At 36.5% G+C, this 25,499-nt stretch overlaps 1 protein-coding gene across 3 annotated transcripts in view; it reads right to left on the bottom strand.

The window, feature by feature from the left end:
• The window catches only part of UBE2Q2 (ubiquitin conjugating enzyme E2 Q2), a 68,546-nt gene that overhangs the window by 6,325 nt on the left and 36,722 nt on the right, over positions 1-25,499 (bottom strand). For all 3 annotated transcript variants that reach the window (XM_031956787.1, XM_031956788.1, XM_031956789.1), the window contains exons 4-9: positions 25,401-25,457; positions 23,307-23,447; positions 12,951-13,035; positions 7,560-7,620; positions 5,419-5,509; positions 3,630-3,688 (exon numbers count right to left, since the gene is read on the bottom strand). In XM_031956787.1, the coding sequence (XP_031812647.1) occupies positions 3,630-3,688; positions 5,419-5,509; positions 7,560-7,620; positions 12,951-13,035; positions 23,307-23,447; positions 25,401-25,457 (494 nt within the window). The remainder of the gene's footprint in view (positions 1-3,629; positions 3,689-5,418; positions 5,510-7,559; positions 7,621-12,950; positions 13,036-23,306; positions 23,448-25,400; positions 25,458-25,499) is intronic.

Below are 25,499 nucleotides of genomic sequence, written 5' to 3'. Positions count from 1 at the left end.
CTAGGAATTAGTCTGGCATCATGAACAGGGCAACAAACTGGAAGTTAGGAAGGCCTGAGTGAAAAACCTAAGTCAGACACTTACTAATTGTGTAATCCTAGGCAAATCACTACATTCTTTCTGCCTCAGTTTCCTTATCTGAAAAGTGAGGGAGTTAGCTTCAATAAAGCCCCCTTCCAGCTCTAAGATCTACGAATCATGTTCTATTACTAAAGAATAATAACTGAACCCCTATTTGTGGTGTTCATCATCCATAAATGTCATAGAACTCAACACGTGGACAATTCAGTTTCAAAATGGGAAGCCTGATTTTTTTTTTTAAACAATCTTGAACAAATCAATATATAGCATATACTTAGCTTAGTTAGGGGGAAGTTTCTTATGCAAATGGGGGAAAAAAAGCTCCAATCATTCCTCATTGCCTTCCACCAATAAAAAACAGAAAAAACAAACAAAAACAAACTTGAAGCATCCTTTGAGGGTTAAAAACTTTGGAAAAGCTCTGTTTTGTGAAAACAGATGTGCTAATTAAAGATGTCATTCCAGTACTGGTGAATAATTACCAAGAAGTGTGTCTTTTATCTCTGTCTCTCTCCTTTTTTCTTTGTCCCCTTCTTCTCCCTACCCCATTCCCATTTCATGTCATTCAGAATTCACAGGTTTTACGTGAGATCTAAAGCAGAAGTCTCCCTGGTCAGGAAATGGAACCAAGAGAGATTACTAAGAAGAAAAATAACCCCAATATTTCTTAATAACAGGGAATGCATGATAGCAAAGGGAGAAAAGTGTCTAGAAGTTTGAATTTACTGCTTAGTATCCATGTACCCACTGGGTGTTTTCTGATTTGGGGGCCTCAGTTTCCTTTTCTGTAAAATTAAGGAATCTAAGTTGAGTGATTTCTTTCTTATATACATGCCAATGTCCCCAAAGGTCTGAGCTCTAATTTGGCTACTTTGTAGCCACAGGATTCACAGTGAATTGCTCTCCCATGCCTGGTCTTAGTTCTCCCATTTGTAAAATGTGGTGGGGAGATAGATTAGAAAATCTCATGCTAAAGCCTGGGTTGCTCCCTGTGACTTCTGTCCCCTCTATGGGACAGTGCCAACACACTGTCAGCTACAACACACATACAGCTCCACCACGATAAGGATAAAAGCAGCATCTCTAAGACTCTCAGCTCAGTTACAAGCATTCCATTGAAGAGAAAATGGTTGGGGAAAGGAGGAAGTGGTCAGCCTTGCTCCTCAACCAAGAGGATAAACTACCTTGGTTTTTGATGAGTACTTAATAGAAACCTCGAACCAATATTCTAGCACTGACAGGGCTAAGTCCAGTCCCCCAGATGGCTACAAGGAGCTATTCTATATCCAGCTCAACCCAGTGCTGTCTTCCAAAGGAGAAGCAAAGGCCCAGGCCACTTGGCAAGTCCAACAGCGGCTCACTAAGGGTCATCCCCATAGCTTCTGATAGTCTACACTGTGGAGAATTATAAGGTGACCACAATGCAGGAATGATGCCAAAAACAGCTTTATCTCCTAGAAGCTGACCCTCCTAATCCTATGAGGTAAAGTAGTCTTTATCTTCCTTTTAGATGAGCAAACTGAGGTTGAAGGGCACTAAGATTTTTCCCCAGACGACCCAGCTAGTGTCTGAGGCACATGCACAGCCAGCCCAGGTCTGCCTGACTCCTACTCTAAAACTCTTTCTATTCTCCCCCACTATGTCTCCTTTCTTATACCAGTCCAAGTGAGGCACTCTTCTGCTGAATGGTGATACACGTCACATAATCTTTGCAATATTCCAATGAGCTCTGTAAGGAGCAGTTTATATTTCTAAAGCATGCAGCGAAGTTCTGAATCAGGGATTGTTGCTACAAGCTTCAAAGCAGGTCATGTTCTGGGCCAGTAGCAAAAACAGTTCTGATCAGTCAGCAACGTGTTTGTCGAAGACAAGGTTTTAAAGTTCAAGATGAGATAGCTGTGCACTGACATACAGAGAAGGTAAAAGTGACTGACTTAGAACTGAGGAAGAGGAAAATATGAGGCAAAATACAATGTGTTCCACGGTCATCAGAAAGTGTATGTGGCAGAGTCAACACTGCCTGGCACAGAACCACCACTAACTCTTTCATGACTAGATATAAAAAGATGGGCAGAAATCCTGAGTCCAGCCACCAAAGCTCTGAGTACCCCTTTCTCCCTTTGCCTATGTTATATACCCCTTTCTCCCCTTGCCTATGTTGTATATCTGTTCATATTTCTACTCCAACTTAACCAGAGTCTGCTCCAGTACATATTTTGCCCCTTCCTGCCTTCAGTTTTTACTTATGGTTTTTGTTCTCATGTACTGAGTGATGAAACAAAACTTGGGTAGGGCCTTCTGATTTACAAACTCTTTAAGATGCATTAGCTCAATACTCCCCCCACCTTAACATTCAGCACATTCAATTAGCGTTTATATTACAGACTTCCCAAAGTAAGGTGCTGGGGAGATAAAGATGTAAGAGGATAGCCCTTGACTACAAGGAGCTTCTAAAGTCCCAGGAGAATTAGCCATAGACACACAGAACTATAAAACAAGATAGACAATGATCCCAGGTAGAAAAGAGATCAAGCAGACTTGCCAGACTTAAGACAATGGGTCAGTTCTGGCCACAGAGCCAAGGAGAAGGCACTCGAAGCTAACCCCCTGCTAAAACGTGGTATTGGGCTGGCAGCTCTGTCATCAAAGTTAATGAGTGCAAAGACCCTAAGGCAGAAGGAGGTAGGATCCAAGACCCAGGAGATCAGCTTGGCTGCAGTGTGAGCATGGAAAGGGGAAAAGGTGAAAAAGAAAAGAAACACAATGATCTAAAGAGATCAAGACTGCAGTCCTTGAAAACTAGGCTCATAGCTCATGAGCCGAGTAGCAGGGAAATCACTGAAAGTTTTTGAGCAAAGAAATAGCCTAAATATGTTGATGCTTTGCCCTTCCTCAGGACAGGAAAAGTAGTCCAAGGTCAAATAGTTCTTCAAAAAAAGAATGGCAAACCCTGAACAAATAGCCCATATCACTAATAATGAGAGAAATGCATATCATAGCATTTCTGCAGTTTATTCAAATCACATCCAGAAAATTGGCAAAGGTGACACTAATTCCTATTCATGTAATTAATTATTGGTATTCCTGAAGAATTATATGCAGTGTTTACAATTCAGAACAAATTTAGTAGATTCTCCAAAGCCAACAAGACTATTAGTTCTCTAGGTTCCTGAAAACCCTTCAAAAGCATTAACATAGTCCCTAAAAGAAGTAAATTCAGGAATGGTCACTTTCATAAGCTTTCTGTGACTTCTGTCTATAACACAGAAAAGGTAAAATATTTGGACCAAATTGCCAAGGCTACAAACACGAAGTCATTTATTCCTCAAAGTTTTCTTCACTGTACCCTGGAGGATTCTTTAGGTGAGAGGAAAAGAGGGAGCCATTCATTCACACAACTTTTTCTGCCTCCCCTTCTCCCCCCCATCACAAAGGAGTGAAAAATGGAAGGCCCACCAAGTTTTGACAAACACCCATAGACACAACAAACACTCTGAACCCTTTAAAAAATCCAGCTCCAAGAAGTAAGTGAATCTAAAGCAACTTACCCTCCAGAGAGGACGGGAGCCACCACTCTGACAAAAGGAGGGTCAAAGGGGAAGTTATCCTAAAAAGAAAGCACCAGTAGCACAGATTACAATACAGTTTGAAGAAACAAACACTGTAAACTGGAGGTTTTTGTTTTGTTTTTTGTTAAATTTCAACAAACAGCCTGATAAAACTTGTCACTTTCCAGTAAGTGAAAGTCAAACAAAATAATGGGAAGATTAAAATGTTTTCAGCATGAACTGAGTAGCAGGGAAATCAGTGCTACTTAACACTGGGACTGAACTCTGGGAGAAGCTAGTGCCCAAGGTGCACCAAGACAGGAAAAGGTTTTTCCCCTCCACTCTATCACTGTCATTAATTATTATTTGCTACCTCTCCCAACCAAAATAAAAAGCCGTTTGCCCTGATAACCAAAGGATATTTCCGGCTCCAGAGTATATGATTTTAACTCCCAGGAATAAAGGATTGAATCAGATCATACATTTGAAGACTGGGGAACCAAAGAGAAGAGTACAGAGAACAATGGCCAGAACTCAGAAGTTTGCTCCGGGGGTCTCAGGAAGTCAAACAAGAAGGTTAGCCCTCCTCTCTGGTGAAGACCAGACTTTATTTTCTCAGCAAGCACCGTTCCATCTCCCTCCTGACTCCTTTTTATTATATGGAGCTTTCCTAGTGCTCTTTTCCCTTTAGCTCACTTTCTTAAGACTTGGTGGGTTCATTGAAAGAAAAAATTCAACACAAAATACAAAGACTATTAATATAAAAAGAGGAAAATTGGTTTTAAAAAGGTTTAAAAATAACCATGATCTTGCTAACAGTTTGACTAGAGAAGAAAAATCTAATAATCTGTTTACAACCCCTCCATCCAATATCACTGTATAAATAATTTCAGTTGGAAAGAGCCAGAGTGGACACTCGGTCAAGTGAACACATGCTGAAAACAAAAAGAAAAAAATGGGACAGAAATTTCTGAGTACAAAATACTTAAGGACCTGGGTCTGAATTCTCTTAGCTGTTGTATGTATAGCTGTATGATATCAAATCAATAACCTTCCTGTGCTTCTGAACTTTAAAAAAACTATAAATTAATATGTGAACTAGAAACTTAACCAGGAAGTTCTGAGGATCCAATGAGTTCATTAATATAAATATCAACTCTTCTGAGAGGATGAATATATTGAATTTAAGCTACAAATTAAACTATCAAAAAGTTTAATCTTATTGAACAAAATATAAAGGTAAATAAATCAAAGATAAGTTCTGCTTAGATTTTTGCTGCAGGTCAGAAAAGCTAATACATCTCTAAAATATGTTGGTTCCAAAGAACTAACTCAACTTGATGTTAAGTCAAGGGTATAGAACTGTTCAACATTTTCAAGTGATAGCTTCACAAATCTGTTGGGAAATCTTTATAGCTACACAGTAACAACCCAAAGTCTGCAGTAAAGCAGTAAAGCAAAGACTACAGTAAAAACAAAAACTTTGTTTTGTGGGCCTTTAAATAAAGAAACTTCATTGCCCCGGGTGAGGGGGATAAGCGTCCTTAGCTGCCGCATCTGGCTCGTGGGCTGTAGTTTGAGGACCCCTGCCATAGAACTTTTGGGTTTACAAAATACTTTCCTCACAAGCATTTTATGACAGAAGGGGCATGAATATTATTCCCACTTTATAAATGAGTAAACAGGGTCAGAACAATCAGTGACTAGAACATGGTCATAAGCAAAACATTATCTCGATTTTGCATCAAAATAATGATATCTGATTTGGATTTCAGTGAGATTTTCTTACCTTAAAAGAAAAGTTAAGCAAAATATATTCTACCCCTTCTTTTTCTTTTAAGACCTGAAGATCATGATGTAATGGACTGTCAGGATCAACCCTAAGGTAAAAACAGGACAGTTCAGGTAAGGACAAATCAGAACAGCTTAATGCTCATCCAGGCTGCTTCTAATTGAGCTGGTTTTCCAGCTTCTTTCAGACAAGTGATCACAGCATCAAGGGTAAGTCCAAATTGCTCTTTTTGCTGCTGAGGAAGCTGTGGCCAGCAAGGTCAGTCTCACTGCTTTTAGCCTATCTAAAAGTCATCTTAAAAGCCCAAAGTACAAGAATTCTTCCTGCCTCTATCACAAAGCATTTGAGTTTTGTCAACCCCTCTGTCTGTATCAGCAACAGGGCTACTGATTAATGGGAGGATCTCTAAGGCTGCTAAGAGCCACTAACAAGTCAAACATCATTGTTTTACATGCAGCTTTTCTGTACCTTTTTTTTTTTAAAACTAGGTCCAAAAAAACAAACAAACCCAGGAATGACAATTGTCTTTTCCTCTTTCTAACAGAGACTAAAAGTGAAAAGAAAAAGTCTGAGGAAGACTATAATTATAGAACTAAATTAATTCCATAAAGTAACTGGAAGCCCTTAGCATTTCCTACCTACATTTTGTCTGGTGCTGCCTAACAGTATATTTAGCAGCCAATTTTTGGTTGGGTTGTACTTTGGCCACAAAGAGGCTATGACCATGGAGGAAGTTCAATCTTTTATGTGTACTCTAAACTTTTATTGGTGGAAGGGAATCTTTCTAGCACTGAGATCACAGGTCCAGCTTCCATCCCTAAAAGTGCCTACAACTGCCAGGGTTCCAGTTCCAAGAGCACTTGCTTATAGCCTATTATCTTCTTATTAGAAAGCAAATGATCCCATACTTTGGTTTCTCAACTTTGCCCCACCTCCCGTCTACTTTCTCAAGTATAAATCTTATCAAGGTAGTCCACAACTCCACCCCTTTTTTCCCCCCATCATTTCACACTTTGCTGGTTAATTTTGAGGAACAAATTCTTTTTTCAATCTGAAGGAGTACCAAGTTCCATATATAGCACAGTTCTAATATTTAAGGAGAGGTGCTACAAGATTATAGTGCCTTCAATGAGATCATGAGGCCAGTTTCAATGATCTTGTGATGAAGAGAGCCATCTATATTCAAAGAGAGGACTGTGGGAACTGAGTGTGGACCACCACATAGCATTTTAATTCTTTTTTGTTGTTGTTTGCTTGCATTGTTCCTTTTGATCTGATTTTTCTTGCACAGCAACATAATTGTATAAATATATATACATATATTGGATTTAACATATATTTTTAACATGTTTAACATATATTGGATTACTTGCCATCTAGGGTAGGGGATGGAGAGAAGGAAATTTGGAACACAAAGTTTTGCAAGGATCAATGTTGAAAAATTATCCATGCATATGTTTTAAAAAATAAAAAAAAAAAAAAAATAAAAAGCTTTAATAAAAAAAAATTATAGTGCCTTAAAATTAAATATGAAAAGTTACAGTACCTAGCATTATCATTTAGTATTCAATCAAATGAACATTTACTTTGAAGTTGCTACTTTGTCCCAAGAGCAGTGAACTAGACACTGGGAATTATGTAAAGCTAGATAAAACATGGTCTGCTGCCTTCAGGGAGCTTACAGTTCACACACTGTACTGCATTTCCTATCCCCACATTACCCACACCTAGAATATACTCCCTTCTCACCTTTGCCTCAAAGAATCTCTCCTTCCTTTCAAGATAAAAATCCAAACTCCATCATCCTTTCCACATAAAGCCTTCTACATGATCCCCAACAATTACTAGGGCCTTCCCTCTCTCTACCTACTTTGTACAGAAGAATGGACAGACAGACACACAAACATATAAACACATTGTCTTTCCTCACAGACCATGAGCTTCTCGAGAGTAGACGTTTCATTGCTCACATTTGGGAAACCGCCTAGCACAGGGTGAACATTATTAAAACACTTGTTCATTTACTGGAATGATTAAAAATAAGACATCACAAGTTGAGCAGTAAGGATAAGTTAAGTGTTTTATAAAATCTAGGGTAGCCATTGACTGGGCAAATAAAACCATACAAAAATACTTACTTGAGAAGTTTAACATGCCACTCATATAAGCTGTCATTTACAAGTTCCACTGAATAAATTCCTGTAGAAATATTAAAATAAATTCATGATTCTTTATCTGATAAACTATTTCAATTGACAGAAACTAATACTAGAAAACATTCATCAACATCTGAGAGACTACAATTCAAACAAGGATTGGTCACGACTGTTCTGATATAAAACAGGTGATTAGGTCATTTGATGAAGAAGGTATTCTTTCAACTTTAACTACTATCAAATGAATTGCCAAGTAAATGAAGAAATGGGAAAAGAAAATGTATGAATAAATACATAGCCATGCTTATTTCTTTTCTGTCTTTTGGTTTCTAAAACAGACAAAATAGTAGCACTCCACTAGAAAGATACTAAGTACAATCTGATGCCATGTTAATTTGTAAACACTTTTATTCTTATAAAATAGTAGAATTTATCTGAGGAATAGGTTCTAGGATTGCATCAGAAAGTTGCAAATCATTAAGGAAACTAAAATATCAGTATCAGTTTAATTTTTTTTTCCTGAGGCAATTGGGGGGTAAGTGATTTGCCCAGGGTTACACAGATAGAAAGTGTTAAGTGTCTAAGGCCAGATTTGAACTCAAGTCCTCCTGACTTCAGGGCTGGTGCTCTATCCACTGCATTACCTAGCTGCCCCTATCAGTTTAATTTTAAGACAATTGGCCCCAAGGTCCTAAAATTATAATTGATATTGCCAATTCTTTATAATGAGAAATAGTTCTAATATTCTTTCTGACAATAGAGCATCTAGGCATCAATGTTAACTGATAGGGAAGATATGGTTGCTGAGCCACTGTGGGTGATCTCTAAAGAGGCAAAGTGCAGTAGTAAAGAACTAAAAATGGCAAACAAGGCCCTGATATTTTTTAAAAGGGGAAAGAGTATGCAGTCAGCAAACTATTAGGAGTCAGTCAACATCAATTCCTGAAAAAACTGTAGAGAATATGATTAAAGGAAGATAATTCCAAAAGATGAATTTCATAGAATTAACAATTACATGAAAAATGGTTCCAAACTAATAAGAGAAACACAAATCAAAACAAATCTGAGGTCCCACCTCATTCCCAGCAGATTGTCAGAAATAACAAGAGCAGGGAATAGTTTTATATTTGAGATACTAAAGGAAGCAAGGCATACAAATAAAATTGTCGGTGCACCTACAAATTGGGTCAACCCCACACCTAATACCGTATACCAAAATAAGGTTGAAATGGATTCATGACCCAGACATAAAGAATGATATTATAAACACATTAGAAGAACATAGAATAGTTTACCTCTCAGATCTGTGGAGGAGGAAAGAATTTGTGACCAAAGAAGAACAGGAGATCATTATTGATCACAAAATAGATAATTTTGATTATATTAAGTTAAAAAGCTTTTATACAAACAAAATTAATACAGACAAGATGAGAAGGGAAGCAATAAACTGGGAAAACATTTTTACATTCAAAGGTTCTGATAAAGGTCTCATTTCAAAAATATATAGAGAATTAACTCAAATTTATAAAAATTCAAGCCATTCTCCAATTGATAAATGGTCAAAGGATATGAACAAATAATTTTCAGATGAAGAAATTGAAACTATTTCTAGTCATATTAAAAGGTGCTCCAAATCACTATTGATCAGAGAAATTCAAATTAAAACAACTCTGAGATACCACTACAACCACCTGTCAGATTAGCTAGAATGACAGGGAAAGATAATGCGGAATATTGAAGGGGATGTGGGAAAACTGGGACACTGATACATTGTTGGTGGAGTTGTGAATGGATCCAACCATTCTGGAGAACAATTTGGAACTATGCTCAAAAAGTTATCTAACTGTGCATACCCTTTGATCCAGGAGTGTTACTTCTGGGCTTATATCTCAAAGAGATCTTAAACTAGGGAAAGGGGCCCACATGTGCAAAAAATGTTTGTGTCACCCCTTTTTGTAGTGGTTAGAAACTGGAAATTGAATGGATGCCCATCAGCTGAAGAATGACTGAATAAGTTATGGTATATGAATGTTATGGAATATTATTGTTCTATAAGAAACGACCAATAGGATGATTTCAGAGAGGTCTGGAGAGACTTACATGAACTGATTCTAAGTGAAATGAGCAGAACCAGGAGATCATTATACACGGCAACAAGATCATATGATGATCAATTCTAATGGACATGGATCTCTTCAACAATGAGATGATTCAAACCAATTCCAACTGTTCAGTAATGGAGAGAGTCATCTACACCCAGAGAGAGGTCTGTGGGAACTGAATGTGGACTACAACATAGCATTTTCACACTTTCTGTTGATGTTTGCTTGCTTTTTGTTTTCCTTCTCAGGTTTTTTTTTCCCCTAGATCTGATTTTTTCTTGTGCAGTAAGATAACTGTATGTATACGTATATTGGATTTAATATATATTTTAACATCTTTAACATGTATTGGGCTACCTGTCATCTAGGGGAGGAGGTGGGAGGAAGGAGGGAAAAATTAAGAACAGAAAGTTTTGCAAGGGTCAATGTTGAAAAATTACCCATGCATATGTTTTGTAAATAAAAAGCTTTAATAAAATATATATATATATATATTTTTAAATTGGATCAACCAGGGGAAAATACTTGAGAACTGTGCTTTAAAAAATGTGACTAGGTCATAGCCTGTGAACCAGAGATCCATGGTCAGGAATGTGCCCAAGATGATTAAAGACAAAGGTCCCACATGCACCAAAATATTTATAGCAGCATCTGGATAAGAAACACAACAAGACTCAGAGAAATATACTAAGACTTCTATGAACTAATGTGGAATGAGGTAATCATCAAAAAAAAGAACAATATACATGACAACAATATAAATAGAAAAGAACACAAAACTCAAAGTTAATATCATAATTAAAATGACCAAGTTTGGCCCTACACAAGAGCTGAGAAAATGCACCTCCTTCTCTTCACTGCACAAGTGCAGAATTCTGGTGTGGAATTTTGCATACAATGTCAGATGAAGGCAAGTGGATTGGTTGATTTTCCTGTTTTATAAAATCTAAGCTAAAAAGGAACATTTACTGGGTAGGAAAAGGATACAGTCAGAAATAAATTTGATGATAAACTTGTGATGGAGAGTGTCTTCTGCAGACAGAGATAATATTATGGAAACTGAATGTGGATCACAACATAGTAATTTAACTTTTTTTTAAAGTTCCCTTTTTTTACTTTCTCTTTTTTCCCCCCTTTTTTGATCTGATTTTTTTTGTGCAGCATGATAAATGTGGAAATAAGTTTAGAAGAACTGAAGATGTTTAACCTATATTGGATTACTTACTATTTAGGGGAGGGGAGAGGGGAGAAGAAGTGAGAAAAAACTGGAACACCAGGATTTGCAAAGTTAATATTGAAAACTATCTTTGCATGTATTTTGAAAAATAAAAAATTATTAGTATTAAAAAAAAGAAATTTAATATAATAATAAAAAGCATCCATTAAAAAAAACTGCCTTTGATCTATCACAGGCCATTCAAACTAATTTAACGGTTCCTTTTACCAGGGTTATTATTTTAATAGAACATGGAAATTCTATAGACGTGTAATTTATTTAGATTTAAACAAAATATTTTATAAAAGTCTCTTGGATCATGTTTGTGAAAAAGCCATGGAAATATGTGCCAGAAGATAGTATGTTTAAATGGATTCAAAACTGCTTGAATGACAAGACTTTTAAAACTTTTAACTTTTAAACTTTAAAAAAAAAAAGAGCCTTTAAGTATTTGATGAGGTCTCCATTAGAGTGCCACAGGGATTTGTGTTTGGTTGTGGGCTGTTTAACATTTTTGTCAACATCCAGGATAAAGGCAAAAATGAAAGGTTTAAACAAAGCTGGGAGGGGCAGCTATATATGTGATGTGATAAAAGATAATTTTTTTAAAATGTTGAACATTTAGAACATTACACAAAGTTAGATCAAGTTGAAAAGGGGTACATGTCAAGTCTTCTAAGAATATTAAAAAATCAGCTTCACCAATATAAAATGCCAAAGAGCAAGATAGAGCAAAGACAGGAGTTAGAAATAGGAAAACAGCCTGAGGTTGATGTCTCCAGGATAATGAGTTCCCTCCCCATCCTGGAGATCTCTTAGGCACAGGAAAAATGGCCAATTGTGAGCTATAAGGCAAAGGAAATTCTTTTTCAGCCATGACTTGGACCAGATGGTCAATGAGACCTTGTTTGCCTCTGAAATTCAGGAGAAAATAACTGAACTATGTAAATGATACTTAAGCTATAAAACACCTGTCTTTTAAAGAGCAGTAAGTAAAGGCATTTTCTTTATTTCCTTGGACTTCATCTAAACCTTAAAAAAAAAAAAAAAAAAAAAAAAAAAGGTTGCTCAAAAATTTCAAGCCAGATGTTTCTCAGGCATACAATTTTCTAAGTATTTTTTTAAGGGGAAGGTTAAGAAGAATTAAAAGTCTTATATTTCCCAAGATAAAGATTATTAATTTAGAAAATATAAAAGGAAGATCACTCAGGATGAACATGCATTTTTAAGACCTCCATAAAGCATCCCAAAGAAAAAGTGATCAGTGAATTCAAAATGTTAACTCCAGAGAAGTGATAGATCTGATCCTTTGTTGAGTAGGCTTTGTATTTTTAAACAAAAGGCGACATGATTTATATTTGGTCACACAAACTTTCTAATGGTGTTTCAATCATATCTCTCTCTACATAACTAAACCAAACAATTCACTTCTGCTTTCAGATCCTTATGTGTTTTTCAGATTTCCTATCTCTTATTAGAAGCAAAATATGCCAGTACAGATTTTCTAATGTAGACTCCTATAAACCTTTCTTGGATAATATGTTGGGTAAAATGGAAGAACTGTTTTGTAAATGATGACAATAGAGGAAAAATACTAAATTCTTCTAAATGAGCAACATACCACAATTCTAAGTGATATGGAAAAATGAGTAAAAACTAAAGCTGTCAACTTATTTGGAAAGTACACAAAACAGAACCAATGGAAAGTTAATGAAGTTTATAATTGCTTTACTTGCTCAATGATGGAAGGATCATTCTTTGCATAATAATTTTTCATCCTCCAAAGAGTAAAAACAGGTAACAGTTATGATTAAGATAGGCTATAGACAGACCACTGGAACAATAACCATGAAAACAACAGAAGGGTTTAGTTCATACTATTCAATTACCTATATTTGCTGGAAAAATATTAAAACTTGGGTCTCACAGCTTTAAACACAAAATTAATGAAAATGTCTAATCTGCCTTCATTAGTTTATCATAAATACTAGAAAGAGCAGTAGGCTAAGGAGTGAGGTGAAGAAGTCTAGAAGGGTCAAATAAAACTCTTTTTACCTGTTTTATAACTCTGTGATCGGTATATATCCCTGAGCTCTTTCATGAGTCTGTCTGAAGCCTGCACTGAGCCAGACACTGCACCCTGAAACAGAAAAACAAAATCAACCTTTATATGGACCAATCATCCAGAATTCTCACTTTGAGGCTGTTGACAAAAATGTACATACCATAAGCACATGTGAAGATGGAATAGATCAATGCTAACAAAGAAGTCAGAAATCAAAGCAAATGTCAATAGGAAGCTGGCCCTGGAAATAAGGTGGAGTCTTTAACATTCTGCCAATATTTGCTGACAAATGCCCAGAATGACACAAATCTGTCTTGCACACTACAAACTACACAAAAATATAGTTAAGAGTTAAGTAGGTGACAAAATGTTGCCTAACAGAAAACTGAACAACTGTGTTCCATAGGATTTTGAATCATTACTGCATTTTTTTAATATATCTGTGTTATATGTTTAGGTATTAAGATACTTGAAAATAAGTTTTTTAAAAAGTTAGATATATCCTCAAATATTTTATTTACAATGTTAATTTATTTGGCAAACTCTTTTACTATAAAAGTGTACATTTTAGCCCAATTCCTGACTGACTGTAAGAAAACTGTACATAGTGGGGTGTGAATGACTGAAACTTAACTGGCTCTTATCTATATTATACAGTAGGTGTCTTTCTAATCAAAGGATAAACTGAGTGATATGGATATGTGCTGGCAGTATTTGAACTTCGATGATGCTAAGCACGGCAGTTTATCTCCAAAGGTTGTTTTTTACAGAGCCTCCCTGGGCGTGGGGGTGACCAGGACACTCTGCAAGCATTCTGTGGGCTCACAGCTTTATAAAGCTTCAAGCATGGGTCTAGCAATAGATTCCTCTGTCCTCCTTACAAAGACTGTCCCAGCTAAGCTGCCTGGTGACCAGTCACTAGAGGACTGTTGATACATTGCTCCACAGAGATAATTAAAATGCAGATTTTTCATAATTTGAACTTTTTTCTCACAAATACATGAAATTCCCCTAGTATAAGAGATGCTCAGTGTTGGTCCGATCAGTTGTTCCAAGAAACAACTATGGATAACAACAATTTGGAGTTTATCAGCTCTAACACCCTCATTCCGCAGAATCGGGAGACTCAAGCCAAGAGAGCTAGTGAGACTTGTTCAATGTCCCACAGCTCACGAGTGCAGTGCCTGGAGGAGACATCAGAAGCAGAGTGAGCTGGATTTTGAGTTTTGATCACCCGGGTTCAAAATCCATCTCCAACACCCACTGAACCTTTTTAATAAAGTTTCTATTTGTTCACCTGTAAAACAGGGCTAACACTTCTATTTCATAAGGTTATAAAGATCAAACAAAACACTATAATGAATGAATAGAAGGACAGGCTCTCTGTCTCTAGACTAGAGAACTATAAAAATGGAGACTGTTCTAATTTTGTTAAGTCAAATAATCTCTCCTCCATATCATTCTTTTTGTCTCTTTCTAGCAAAAAACGTCGAGATCCTTCTTCCTTTGTCAATCCCCTGTACTAAGTAAATATGTCAAAAGATGGCGATGATCAACTATGAAAGACTTGCTTCTTCTCAGTGGTTCAGTGATCCAAGGCAATTCCAACACACTTTGGACAGAAAATACTATCTGCACCCAGAGAAAGATCTATGGAGACTGAATGTAAGTCAATACATACTATGTTCACTTTTTTCTCCTTTTTCTTTTTTTTTTTCCTCTCATGATTTTCCCCTTTTGTTCTGATTTTTCACTCCCAACAAGATTGATAAAAGAAATGTGTATTTAAAAAAATTAACATATCTATAACCCCAGGAAAAAAACAAACAAACAAGGAAAAAAAATCTCAAAAAAAAAAAACAAGTCAAAATATAGCACCAGTTTATTCTTTCTTTCTATGAAATGATCAATGTGTCTTCACTACTTCATACTAGTTTCATCTCATCCAATCATCTTACTTTAATCTGCAGTTATGGACAAATACATAGATTAATCTGACTATGTCAGACTCCTGGACAGTCAAATCCAGCCATGCTATGCTGCAGCCAAAGCCCTGGAGTCTCTTTTGGATTAAACTTTGGTCCTTGTCTCTCTTGTTTATCAAAGGCAGGAATCTAGTGAAAAGATAATTAAGTGTTAAGGCCTCTTTCACTTATGTTGGTCAAAACAGTTCTCTGAATTCAAACAAGAGCACATTAGAGAAGCCAATCCTTTACTTAATTCAGGTCCTCTTTCTGTGCTTAAACAAAGCCTTTTGATGATTTTTTAAGCAGCTTTTAAATTAAAAAATCTAAATATGCAAAAAGTGAACTGTGTCTGTTTCTATTCTAGTCTATGATTGTTAGCAGGATCATACCTCAGCAAATGAATATATAGGTAAAAACCCTTGTACTTATGAAAATCTAGATGGTAGTTTTTCAAGGAAAAGCTGAATACTATTCTCTCTAGTAACTTTTCCTTAAAGCTACCTCAATCATTTGCATTTCAAACATCAGTCCTGTAAGCTTTACTCCAAGGGATAATTCTCAAGCAAAATCCAGAGAGGTATCTGTTCATTTCCTTGCTTCCATGTTAGTTTGACTTTAGTGTCAAATTCCTAGGTAGACATGCAAATCAAGAAGTTTCAGACACTTTAATATAAATTAATTTCTTTTTCCTTTCTTTTCTTTTCTTTTTTTTTTTTGGCAAGGCAATCAGATTAAGACTTGCCTAGGGTTACCCAGCTAATAAGTTGTCAAATGTCTATGACTAGATTTGAATTCAAGTCCTCCTGACTCCAGGAATGGGGCTCTATCCTTAGCACCAATTTTTCTTATTTCTTTAGAAAAATATTTACACATACAATATAAATTATATATTTTCAGTCAAGAGGGGAAAATAGTCTGTGTGTGACTACTGAACAAAGAGGGAATTTATCTGGTCAATTTTTTTGGTTGTTGTTGAGACAATTGAGGTTGAATGACTTGCTCAGGGTCACACAGCAAGGAAGTGTGTCTGAGATGGATTTGAACTCAAGTCCTCCTGACTGCAGGGCCAATCCGTTGCAATATCTAGCTGCTCCTGCTCCTGGACTATTCTTTTAAAGCTAATTTGCTTTAAAAACAAAAACAAAAACAAAAAAACCCTCAAACTTTCCTGAAAATGAAGTCGGCATGACATCTTGCATCAGAAATCACTGCAAAAATCACTTTTCTGTCTTTTCTCAAACTGCTTTGATCACTGATGTGCTTTTTAATATAAAACCTGTAGAGCTGTAGGGCTTATATGCAAAGAAGAGAAACTGATCAGAAGATAGGGGAAACTTAATAAAGAAAGAAGCATTTAAAAATTCCAAAAATAGAGATTTTTGTTCCAGGATGCTGAAATGACTCAATGAGTGCTCAATAAATGTTTTTTGACATGGTCTGGGGACTGGATTCTCTCTCTCATTTACTGTGTGATCTCTGTACCCAAATTCCTCATCTATAAAAGATTGCTGGGCGAATCCTAAGGGAACTCAAGTTCTGTTGCTACTCATAAAATGTTTGCCTAGAAAATTGACTTGTATTTTAGGGAAAACATTTAAAATATCGGAACAAAAAATGTTGGTACAAAAGAACATAAACATGATGAAGATAATACAATAAAATATGAGAACTGAGGAGCCTCATTTTCCAGACTGAAAAAGTATTTGAGGAAATCATGGGATCAGAGATTTAGAGTCAAAGGGGATCTTTAGTGCCTCCAAGTCCAGTATCTTCACTTTAAAAATGAGTAACCTGAAGCACAGATGGCTATCATGTGGAAAAGGCATTAGATTTATTTTTCTTGGGCCTCAGGATGTAGAAGAAATGGGCAAAGGTAATAGAGCCCTGGTATAAGTAAAAACACCTAAAGGTGTGCCAAAGTAGAAAGGGATGACTAAGTAAGTAGGATGAAAAGCACCCAGAGAAGCCTAAGATCCCAGGCTTTCTATCAAGTCCACAACCTCTTTCACTCTTCACTGATGTGAATCCTCCACTCCAGCCACACTGTGCTCATTTCTATCTTTCATTTCTGAACCCTTTCCTTCTTCTCTCTACTTGTCCAAATCCTATTCATGTTCATAGTTCAGCTCAATTCAAAACTGCCAATAGATTTACCATGCAGAAGACTGTGGGAGGAGCTAGGAATAAAAGGGCAAAATGGAAGATTCAGCAAATGTGAGAGGCAGGAAAGAAGAGGACATTCAACCCAAGGGCAGAGAACTACCACCAAGAAAGATGCCAGAGCATCAGAGCCAAGAAGTTTCTGGTCAGACAGACAGACACCATGGCAGTATGGCCTCAGCATGCAGGTGGGGTAACCAAGGGAAGAGAGATGAGGAAGGTGTCAGGAGAATGGGTGCAGCAATGTATGCTGGCAGAAGAAGCAAAGCCAGGGCTGTCAGTCTCCTCCAGGAGGCTCCCCCAATCCCAACAGATCAGATTCTCACCTGTATCATGTATTTGGGAACTCAATGATTTTCCTGCCCATCACTCTTTGGCCTGCTGCTTTCTATGCTCTGGTCTTCACTTTAATGTCTGTCACTCCAACCAGAAGCATCTTCCCATGTCCCTTGAGGCAGTGCGCCACCTTGGCACCTGGCTGATGAGCTATTCCCCTGTTCTCCAAGAATCCAAATCCTGTCCAGTCTTCAAGAGGCCCCTTTTCTCAGTGATCCATCCCTGGTTGGTGCTCCACACAGTCATCTCTGCTTTCTCTCAACTCCCCCAAAACAGTCGGGGGACTGTTCGCATCTATCATCTAACCCTCATGGGCTGCTCCTTCAATGTTCCCTTTACAGAGATGTTCTATCCTCAAATAGACAGTAAGCTCTCTAGGGCCAACTATACAATAGTATACTCTCTGTCTGTCTGTATCTCTCTCTCTCTCTCTCTTTATATATATATATATATATATTCTATACTTATTTGCACCCTCCCCATTGTGAGCATTTAATAATTGCTTGCTGAATGAGGAGCACAATATTTTGATGTTTATAACTACAAGTTAAACAATTACCAGTAAGATCTTAGAACTAAAGCTGAAGGGGACCTTAAGTCACCTGTATCAACTCCTTCATTTGACAAGATTAATTAATTATTTAAGCAAGGTCACAGAACCAAGCTTTAAGTTCTATGAGCTAAAAAGAAAACTACTAATTTTTGTTATCAGAAAACCAAACAAAGGTAAAAAAAATGTTATATTCTAGTAAAACTACAGCTTTTAACATTTTTATACCTTAAGGAACACATTGAATTAAACATCAAACAGAAGGCCAAAGAAAATAAAGTACCTGACTGCCATTTGTTTTAATAAAATGCCATGAAGGACTAAAATTAAATGAAAAAACAAACAGTGGATGGGGATCACAGACTTCTTTTATACAGAAAGATGGCTGCTCCTGGCTTTAGAATTGGTCCTTGAAGATAAAACAAAGACCAAGTACACAGAAGGCCTCTTAGTCTTACAACTCAGTGAAAAAAATAAGGGACTACATTTACATTTAAGGGTAAAGTGGTCAACATCTGTTCACTTATAGAAGGAATCTGCATGTTACATAATTGACACAAATCAAAGGTCTTTTGTGACTTTGGATAAGTCACTTAACCTGGGCTTCATTTTCTCCAATTGTAAAATTCTTGATTCATTTGGCACTCCTGCCCCTCATGAGGATCAAAATTATGATGTGACAAAATTAACATGTCTAAAACTTGATTCTTCTAGTCTGTGAGATCAGTACTGCTTTCCCATTATTTGTACATTCACCCAGACTTTAGGACTGAGACTGCTTCTAGGTAATCATTCTCCTCTGCCCCCCGTTTATACTCCATCTTGCCCCTTCATCATCCTGGTCCACATGCTAATGATTTTTAACTTAGATCACTGTGACAGCTCATCAACCTAGTCTCCCTCTTTTTCCTATCTACCATACTTCAGCCATCCTGAAGAACAAATTAAATCATGTCCCTTGGCCTTCAATGGAATATCTTCAACTTCCCAAAACCCCTTCCATAATTTCTCCCTCCTTTGCTTTGGCTCATGCTATGTCATACACCTTGAATGCCTTTACTTCCTCCTTGTCCAATCATTACCTTTTTACATTAAATGTTTGTTCCAAGGCCCAAAGAAGATGCCGTAATGTCTTCTCACCATCCCTACAGTCTACTATCTCTATAGCATTTTCTTCTCCCTCTAATTTAAGGACACTTAGGTTTTGGATCATGCTTGTATCAGGTTTTAACTTGTACTATATTTTAGTATATTTTGCCACCATTCCAACAAGACTGTAATTTTCCAAAGACAAGGACTATGTATTATTTATGTCTGCATCTTTCTTTGAATATAACATAACAGTAGGCTCTGAACAAATGTCTGCTTTTACTTTTTAAACATACAAAATAAGAAAAAAAATTGCCATCTGCACAGCAGAACTTAAGGATTCAAAATATAAAGCAATAAAAATTTCCATTTCAAGAAAGCATATACAATAAATATTACACATTGTGTTCAGAGTTGTCCATCTTTGCTTCCTTGTAGGTTTTCTTTAGTTCTCTGCTGTGCACTTTTGATTTTATTTTTTGCTTCTTTCCTTCCCTAGAATGCTAAAATTAAGCATGAAGACAAACATACACCCATATGTGTGTATATACACAGATATCTATATACTTACACATATATACATACTTATATAGATATCTATGACCATACATATAAACATACATTCATATGCATTTGGGCAAGACCATACTATGTACGCTTCTAGTTGTCCTCTGTTTCTCTGCATTAAGTTTAAGTCTTTCCATATTTTTCTCAATCCATGACTTATCACTTTCTATATCACAGCAATATTATAACCTTATACTGTCTAGTTATTTTAAATAGTCTGAAACAATTCTTATTAATATAGTTGGTGTATAGTGTAGTTTCTCCATTTTTCTCTTTTGCTTAAATCTATTTTAGCTTTAACTTTGTCTGAAATCATGATTATAATCTGTTTTACATAATAAATTCTACATCTGATCTTTATTTTATGTTTGTGTGTATTTCTCATTTTTGTAATGTTTCCTGAAAGCAACATACTGTTGAATTCAAACTTTCAATCTACTATTTGTTTCCATTTTATGGGTAAATTCATTCCATTCATATCATGAGTTATATTTATTTGTTACATATTTTCCTTTTTCCTATTTTCACTTGCTACCCTTCTCTTCCTATTCCTAGGCCTTCTCACTCCTCTACTTCTACCCATTATATTGCCCTATTTCTTAACCTAGCCATCTCTCCAAGAATCCCTCTATTATCTTCTCCCTTACCTTAGCCTACTGCCCTCTTATTACTGTCTGAATTAGAAGATTTTTATATCTTCAATTTACCTATTCTTAATCCATTCCCAAAGAGAGCAAGATTTCAACACGACCCATCCTCTCCTCACTAACTTCTTCTGTATCAATCTTTCCTTTTTTCCCCTCATTTGTATGAAATAATTGCTCCATTTCATCTTTCTCAACAGTTTTTTTTAAATCACTATCATACTCAGCTCAGCCTTTCTTTTTTTTAAAAGTATCCATATAAAAGTACCCATAAAAGAACTGATATTTTCATATAAAAGTAAATGATCTGACTTTACTGAACCCCTTATATTTGATCCTTAATATTTATATTTCTTCTGGATATTATATGTTAAATTTTCCCTTAAATTCTGTTGCTTTTGTTACAAATACCTAATAGTCTTTCAGATTATAAAGTATCTTTTTTTTTTTTTTAAATTCAGGATTATACTTAATCCTGGATATGTACCCTTGGTCATAACCTCAGTTCTTTTGCTCTAAAAAATATAATATTCCAAGACTTACAGTCCTTCAATGTAGCAGCTGCTAGGTCTTATGTAATCCTTATTGTAGCCTCATGATATTTAATTTTTTTTTCCTTGCTGCTTTCAATATTTTCTCCTTAGCCTGACAGCTTTGAAACTTGGCCATGATATTCCTTAAAGTTTTTCTCCTCTCTTTCAGGTGTTGATCAGTAGATTTTTTTCTATTTCTGCTTTGCCTTCTTGCTCTAGAACTTCAGGGTAATTTTCCTTGATAATTTCTTGTAATAGAGAGTATCAAGATTCTTTTTATAATCATAATCTTCAAGCACTCTACTCTTATTTCTCCTTGATCTGTTCTCTAAAGTAATTTCTTTTTTGATGAGATGTTTCACATTCCCTTACATTTTTTCATTCTTTTGATTTTGTTTTAATATTTCTTTGTGTCATAAAATGTCATTAGCTTCCTTTTGTCCAATTCTAGTTTTCAAGGAATTATTTTCTTCCTTAAGTTGTTCGTTCTGTATTTCAAGTTAGTTGACTTTATTTTCATAATTTGATTTTCTTGGATTGTTTTCTTCTTCTAAATTTTCCTCAATTTCTCTTAATTAATTTTTAAATTCCTTTCAAAGTTCTCCTAAAAAAATATTTCTGAGTTTGTGATTATATGATATGTCCCACTGAAAAAGAAATAGCTTTTTTAGCCCCACTATATTCCTTTGAATATAAATCCTGACATTCTCTATCTCCATAGTAACTATCTTTGATTTGGTTCTTTCTCCTTTGCTTACTCATTTTCATTTACTTACTTTCATTTTATTGTTAGCAGCTATTAATATGATCAAATTCTAGTCCCAAGGTTTGGAAAATAATGCCTAAAGCCTCAGGTCCTTTTTAACATTATTTTCTGAGGTCTGTTTTAGAGCTCAATTATGGGATCTCCTCTCCACTGCTAAGACACAGCTAGAACTCATGATCATATTATTCTATTCTGTATGAATTTATCTGATGGGCTGCAAACTACAGTTGTCTTCTCTTCCCTGGAACTAAAACCAGGAACTCTTGTTCTCCTGCAAGTATCCATAACCAAACAGGGTTCCTGCCCTTCTGCTAAGGCACTAACCAGGTATGTAATAGCAGCTCCCCCCTGGCAGTAGCAGCCCAGTATGAGATGCATTTGGTCGGCATAGCTGTGCTTGGCATTCCTCAACAATATTCTCTTACTCAGCCATCATCTCCCCCCTCCCCCCCCCACTATCCCTTGAAACGCAAGTTTCTAAGGCTGAGGCTGCCTCCCAACTCCAGCTGCCCCCAGGGCTTGTAGTTTGTTGATTCTGCAGAGGTGCTTATATTTCAGTGAAGCAGAACCTCTTCTCCTGGAGGTCAGGTCTTTCCTGGGGTGGGCTTAGGTTGTGTTAAGAGAACAACTGCTTTACACTGACTTTTATTTCCACTGCTCTACATTTCCTCTCAAGCAATGTTCTGTCTCTTTTGTAGAGGAAATTTGAAGAGCTAAAAGTTTTCTGACCCATGATCCCACCTTCCTTTTTATCTTTTAACTTTTACATTGCCTACATTTTCTCATTCCCCTATTTTCTCCCCATTCCAGAAAGCTATGATGAATGTTTTAATGAATTAATAACCTGTGAAGAAAAATCAGACATATCAAAAAAAATTTAGGCTGATCTCTTATCTATTCCTTATTTAAAAAAAAAAAAATTCCTCATGCAAACACACACACATGCATTGTCCTTTCCCCTTGTTTTATTACTTGTGATATTGTAGTAGGCTAAGAGGCTGTTTCTTTCCCAGAACTCGCCCTGATAGCCCATGTGTCATATACTCTGTGGCAAAGTGTCTGTCCTGTGAATGTGACACCCCATGGAAGAATTGTCTGATATTATTGGGAAGCTTTTTGATACTATTAAAATCTCATGTCTGAAGAAATAAACTTGAAGGTATGATTATTTAAACTCTTAAGTAAACTAAGTCAGAACTAAACTCACCAAGGAAGGATTATAACGAAATTTTTATAAAAAGAAATGAATGAAAACAAAAGAACAAAATGCCTAAAGGCACAAGTTTCAGACAACTTACTTAGATGTAGAAGTACATCACTCTGAACTCAAGTACCTACATGTGTGTATACACACATACATATATGTATACACATGTATACTATATGTGTACTGACATACACTTGTGTGTTACATGATGTAGGTACATAGAGCTGGCCTGAGGAGGCATTTAGTCTTGAATTCAGGCCCTGCCTCTATTACTCCCTGTGTGACTCTGAGAAACTCTAAAGTCATGAGTTTCAGGGAAGGTGCCCACCTGTTTTGGTCACGACAAGCTTTGTCTTCTCTATCCCTTAGAACTCTCCACATCAATAGAGGCCTGACTCTGGTCCTTATTCCTACCACAAAAAGCATTTTTGTAAGCATACCTTTCTCTAATAACTAATATTTTATTGTCATTTTTCTCTCTCCCTCTCGCTAGTATGTGAATGAGTTTTAAGTCTGCAAATACTCACATTGAGATGGTCTTGCCTCTGATTCTTCCTAATTTTCTCTAATATTGCCAGATTTTCTTTTTCAATGCCTTCATCCTCAGACTTCTTTCCATCAATAGGTTCTTCTTCCTTCATATCATAGTGATCTAAGTCTTCAATGTCCTTTAAGGAGATGGAAAATATTTTATTCAAGGTGGTTTTTAGACAACACTCCACTAGAAAAAAGACACTTTCATTTTGATTTTTTTAAAAACAACCATCAGATTGTCTTTGGCTTTAATTTCTAACCAAAATACTTGTTTTCATTTCAGCTCAACTATTACCGTCTTTTATCCCTCTCTTTAAAAAGGAGATGAAAAGGGCTAGGAGTTTTAGAAAAATGGGGATAATGCAGATTATTAGTGTTAAAAATGCAATGGTAACAAAGCAAAAAAAAAAAATATTAGCGCTTTCAAATCTAAGATTAAGAGGGACAAAAGGAATAAGATGTCACGGGTAGTGAGCTGGCTGGAAGCCAAGAAGTCTTGGATTCAAGCCCTGACTCTGACACCTCTCAGAGGATCTCAGAAACGGTGAAGCTATGAGTTTGAAACAAAGTGCCTGCATGTTTTGTTTGAGGCAGCTTTGTCCTCTCTCTCTGTCCCTCAAGAGCTCCCTGAATCAATAAAAACCCGAGTCCAGTGCTTAACTCTACCAGTAACAAAGGGCACTTTTGTAAGCATGCCTCTCTATACTCTCTCACTGCCTTACCTCATCTTTCCATAGCTACTCAGTTCCATCACGTGACTCCTCAATGTAGACCCACTGTATTTCTTCACCATACCCTCAGTCTACAACTCTCCTGAAATTTCTTTGAGACTATCACCAACCTTCTTTCTCACCTATCGGCAGTCTCCTACATCCTCCTCCTGCTAAACTATTCTCCTCTAACTGTTGCTGTTCATTGGCTCTTCTGCCTCACTCTCTTAACACCACCTCTTCAGTTCCCCTCCATCCTCCTGGTACAGACTTCATTCTCTAACTGCACTCATTAAATGCTCTTTGGTAGAAGCACTGATATCCCCATAGCTCAGCCCTTGTCTGACAGCTCTTTTCTCTCTTTCTGTATATAGATCACCTTTAAGCATCTCCCAACATCCCATCATTCTCAATATACTCTTATGCATGTCCCAGCTTCTCCATTTCTTTCAATGAAACTCTTGTCTACTAGATTCAAAACTCTGGATATCGGCAAATAAAAACAGGAGAGAGGCAAAGATGGCACCAAGGATCAGGTTTCATTTACTTTTCTTTTGGGCCATTTAAATCATTCGCTTTGCTTTCTTACTGCCAGCATCTTAGTCCTTCATGCTTAAATAGTGCAAATACTTAAAATACTGAAAATATTTTCCTAAGTAGTTTCTTTATCTCTAGCATCCCTTATTTCAATCTATTAGGTTGACCAACATAAAATGATTCTGCTTAAAACACTACTTTCAGACATTACACCCTGGCTCAAGAATGTCCTTATTACCCATCAGATCAAGTTGAAATTCCTCAGTCAGTTATTTGAAGTTTTTTGTCAACTCAAGCAGTCACCAAGCATTTACAGAACACTACGTGTCAAGCACTGCGCTATGTTCAAACGCCATACACAGAATAAGTTGGGTATGGTCTCAGAGGAAAGATACTAAGAGAAAGAAAGCCTGGGATATGCATCTTGCAAAAGTCAGGATTTATCTCACTTGGAGGAAGCCAGAAAGCAGTGATGAGGAGGGTCGGCACCTATGTAGTAAACAGCTGGGACAAGAGATATAAATAGCAAGCCAGGAGAGGTCTATCAAGAGGTAGGTGTGATTACTATCCCCATGTTACAGATGAGGAAACTGAAGCAGATTAAGTGCCTAGTCCAGAATTACCAAGCTAGTAAGGAAGGAGGAAGCTGCTTTTCCTGATTCTAAGTCTAGTGTTTTGTGCATTATGATGCCATCTAGCTGCCAATTGGGAAGAAATGATTACTATTAGGTGATCAAAACAGGTTAAAGGAGCATTTCCATTTTTAAATATAGAATGAACACAGATATTTACTAATAAGATGATTAACAAAATAGTGTGCTTTCTGTATAAAATACCTACTTCACCCATATCTTCTTCATCTTCTTCTTCTGAAGTAACTTCATCTGTTGTCCCATTCTGAAATACACAGACATTTCAATAATTGCTGCATTCTTCCAT

This window comes from Sarcophilus harrisii, chromosome 2 (assembly GCF_902635505.1).
Source record: "Sarcophilus harrisii chromosome 2, mSarHar1.11, whole genome shotgun sequence".
In the NCBI taxonomy this organism is placed as follows: domain Eukaryota; kingdom Metazoa; phylum Chordata; class Mammalia; order Dasyuromorphia; family Dasyuridae; genus Sarcophilus; species Sarcophilus harrisii.
This window is presented reverse-complemented; position numbering and strand designations above follow the sequence as displayed.